Source organism: Lipotes vexillifer, unplaced genomic scaffold, assembly GCF_000442215.2.
Source record: "Lipotes vexillifer unplaced genomic scaffold, Lipotes_vexillifer_v1.1 scaffold197, whole genome shotgun sequence".
NCBI lineage: Eukaryota > Metazoa > Chordata > Mammalia > Artiodactyla > Lipotidae > Lipotes > Lipotes vexillifer.
In genome coordinates, this window is record NW_006781042.1 from 626,581 (window position 1) to 630,695 (window position 4,115).

At 42.4% G+C, this 4,115-nt stretch overlaps 1 protein-coding gene across 1 annotated transcript in view; it reads left to right on the plus strand.

Moving 5' to 3' along the window:
- The first annotated feature begins 552 nt into the window (after nucleotides 1–552).
- Nucleotides 553–4,115, plus strand: part of ERH (ERH mRNA splicing and mitosis factor) — a 16,595-nt gene continuing 13,032 nt past the window's right edge. Inside the window, exon 1 of the mRNA XM_007454444.1 lies at nucleotides 553–591. Within this exon, the coding sequence (XP_007454506.1) occupies nucleotides 589–591 (3 nt within the window). The 5' untranslated portion in view covers nucleotides 553–588. The remainder of the gene's footprint in view (nucleotides 592–4,115) is intronic.

The window sequence follows — 4,115 nt, forward strand, 5'->3', positions numbered from 1 at the left end:
CGAAGCTGATACAAAGCTGTCTCTGCCCTATACCCAGTGCTGCCCATGTTTCTCCACTCCGCTGGGCCTTGACCCAGAGCCACCGATACTACTGCTGCCATGGCCGCCAAGTGGCACCTCTTCATTACTCCACTTCCGGATTGCCTTACCACCCCCTCCTTTCGAAGGGTACTTCCGGGTTACAATTGACCTATGCCCCGGGATTCTTATACTGCAGCCATTTTTGAGTGGGGCCATTGAAAGATGACTTGTATCACTCTCTATACCAGTGATCAATTTAGCCGCATGCATAATAACGATACGGAAGACAGCGTCTTGAAAAAAAATGATTCTTTTTCAAGTTCCGATACATTCCCCGTGGGTCTCGTCGCCCTTTTCCAAGATGGCTGAAACAGAGTCAGTATCTGCTCTAGCTGCCGGAAGTATGTTAGTCTCTATGGTCCGAAAGGTTCTTTCGCGGTGTCCTTCTGACGACTTCCGGCGGCTCCTCTCGCGGGGATTGGCTGTTGGATGCATTGCGGCTAAACTCGTGTGCTGCAGCGGAGTCGGCGGCGGAGTCGGCAGCGGCGGCAGCGAGAGTTTGGCGCGATGGTGAGAAAGGCCTAACCGGCTCCCCGAGCCCCCAGCCTCCAGGGTGATCCCAGCCCCTACATCTTCTCCCCAACCAGTCCAGCGCGAGTATGCTGCTGATCGGCCCTCCGGCGTGTGGGTCGACCCTTTCCCTTCCCGCCGCGGAGACGCTGGGCCTGGCGGTAGGCCCCGGAGCCAGGGTCCGCCCTGCGGTTGCGCGCCCGCCGGCTGGCTCGTGCAAGGCGTGCGGTGCGGAGGATGCGCACCCGCATCCTCCCGATTGCTGCTTGGTAGAGGCAGGCGTGGGGAGGCTGCCTTTTCCCTCCAAACTCTCTAGCTTCCTGTGGGAACAATGGCCGAGGGATGTCTGACAATCCTGTCCCAAAGCTGACAGATTGAGTCTACTGCACCCAGCGTGTGGGCCAGGAGGGGTCGTCTTTGCTTTGTAGCGTGCTCTCTCAGCTATTCCCTTTTGTTTTTCTGTGCTCTGCTTTTTTGGAAAAATATGTAATATTTTTCCTCTTCTCTAAGACCTCCAGAGGCCTGGTTTGGTGTAGGGGTTCTTTTTGTTTTTTCCTCCCTTAATCCTGTGTTTATCGTTATTTATATTCTCTTGGGGCTGGAGGCAGAAAAGATAGGTTCAGCTGAAGGTCCAGGTTCCTTAGAATCTGACCGGGTTGGTAGTGGAGTGAGTGGGAAGGGTTGTTTGTGGTTTTTTGTTTTTTGCTTGTGTGTGTGTATTTTGTAATCCGCAAAAAGGAGACGCTTACAGGGATTCTGAGGAGTCATGGTTACTTCCACACTTCAATTTTCGTTTTCTGGTTGCTGCAGTTATTAACAGATTATGCAGCTATTGTTAACAAGGAACTTTTTCAGGTTGTCCTTTTCTGAATTTCAATGTTTGACCCAACATAATCTCCCAAAGAGGACTAGGAATTAGAAGACTGAGTTTCCAGTTCCTGTTTTGTTATAACTAGCAATGTGACCTTGGGCAAGTCGTTTCATCTCTGAGTTTCCTTCTTTCTCTGCCTTTTATGTCACTATTTGGTATTGTATTAAAATGCTTAGATCAAAATCTGGGAAAATGACAGCAGTTAATATCAACAACCCATTCTCGTTGAACAAATATCAGTGATAATTCCTTATTTCAAGTAGAATTAAAAATTGGAATTTGTATTTAAAGTGAACAATTATTGGTTCAAAAGTCTTAAGTACTTTTGCTTTACTGAAGATACCAGCTTCAATTTCTTTTTTTTTTTCTTTTTGGTAGTTGGGGAGAAGCATTTGAAGCTAAAGACCCAATGTTATGTACTGTAGTATTTCTCCAGCAGTAGAATGACTATTCTTAGGGTTCATGTTTGTGAGACTTTAAAAAAGTTAACAAAGCCAGATTATTCATTAGAGTGATCAAAGCCACTTGGTAATCAGAGAGAATAAGCATATTATTAAGGTAATCCTGCATAAATTTTATTTTTCTGATTTAGGTTTCACAGTGTTATCTTCCTATTGTGGCAAATATAAATATATATATGTTTGCGTATATGTACTTATGTTTTGTATGTGTGTGTCTGTGTGTGTGTGTGTGTGTGTGTGTGTGTGTGTATACACATATATATATGTGTATATATATATATATATGGAACTGGTCATTCCCCTGAGAAAGAGTACCCTAAGGAAGGCCAGGACCAAATCTGTCCAGAAGAAGGAAAAAATTGATAGGGCAAATATATTTGGATTTTTAGTAAAACGAAAGGGTTCCAAAAATGGCTCCAATAAGAAGAAAGTGACCAAAATTCGTTTGAGAGGTATTATGATCTTAAACTGGTGACAGAAAGACATTGCCACTTAAGAATAATAACCATTTTGACTACAGTTCTGTAAATTTAGTCATTTCTTGTTCTTAATTTTTAAGCCTTGTCTTTGGGCAGTAAGTACTGAAAACAGTAAACTTCGCTCAGGTTCACTTTAAGGGTAGATATAAAAAGCATACTGTATAGCCATTTCCATATCTTTACTCTTTTAAGTGACTTAATCCTTTTGCATTAGAATAAGAACAAAATATAGTAGCAACTGGTATGGCTAGTGTATGGGGCAGGCCCTTTTGCAGGAATGGTAATGTAGTTTATAAATTAATTTTCTTCTCAACATATGACATTGAAACTACTGGTGACTTATAAAAACTTATAAATAACACGTAATCTAATATACTGCTTTCTTTAGCTTTTACTCACTATTTAAGAAAGGCCTTGATTGTGTTCAGGTCATTATAGGTGAGAATTCGTTTTCATCTCTTGTCATCAAGTTCTGTTTTATCTCAAATCCTCAAACTTTTAATCAGAATGACTCAGTTTTTGATGGGGAGGGAGGAGTACAATAAATTCCTTTGTTTTTCATATTGTGTTCAAAGTACTATTTTGGGGGTGATTATTCAGAAAGTCTAGGCATCAGCTATTTCAGTTGCAGATTGTTGGTGGTTAAAAATTCTGATCATTTCAAAACAGTTTGGTTCCTGTAATTAGGAGATTTAGTTTGTTTTTTACCCAAAAATAATAGTACAGCAGAAGAGAAGAGAAAAATATGAATAGTTTGATTTAGGATTGGGTTAACAGTGAGGGTACATCATATTTGAATTTATTTAATAAGCCTTACACACTTGGCAAAAAATTGGAAGGTCTTGTACCCTCAACAGACCAGTGTCTGGGGGCATTTTTGGTTGTCACACCTTGGCCAGGAGAGGGTGGGAGTGCAGGTACTACTGGTATTTAGTGGGAATAGACCAGGGATACTGCTGAACATCCTGCAATGCACAGGACAGCCTCTGCAACAAGGAATCTTCCAGCCCCAAATGTAATGGTGCCAAGGTTGAGAAACCCTAAAATAGACCCACTAACAAAAACATGCTCCCCATTGAGGGTGAGATGAAAGATAAAAGTCTATCTGCTGTTCTTTAGGCCTATTCACATCTCCTACAATGTGATCCTCTAGCTATTTTGTGTGATTCCAGAGTTTAAAAATACATAGCCCCTTAAGGTGAGTCATCTACTAGGTGAATAATTTAATGGATTTTCTAGGGTAATGTTAACTATATATACTAATTTTATATTGCCAATTTATATTACGCCTTAATGTTCGAGTCTAATCCCTGGATAAGATGTGACTTCACTGTTGTGCTAAAGTTAGAAAAAGAACATAGATTGATGCAGTGCTTGCAGTCATTATAGTGTTTTCCTTTTTCTCTCCTTTCATCAGCCCATATCTGTTTTTATTAGGGACTTAATAGGGCTAGAGCTAGAAAGTGACCAATGGAGATAGAACACCTAAGCAGGTTTATAATCTGGCTTGGAAGATAGGTGCAAAAGAGAAAAAACAGTACAGGGTAGCTTATGCTGAGTACTTGCAGCCAGTAAGTGCAATAAAAGTTTGAGAAAGCACTCATTAAGGACTTGGGGGGGGGGGGCTTCCCTGGGGGGGGGGGTGGTGGAGCCCCCCCCTGCCGACGCAGGGGACACGGGTTCGTGCCCCGGTCCAGGAGGGTCCCACATGCC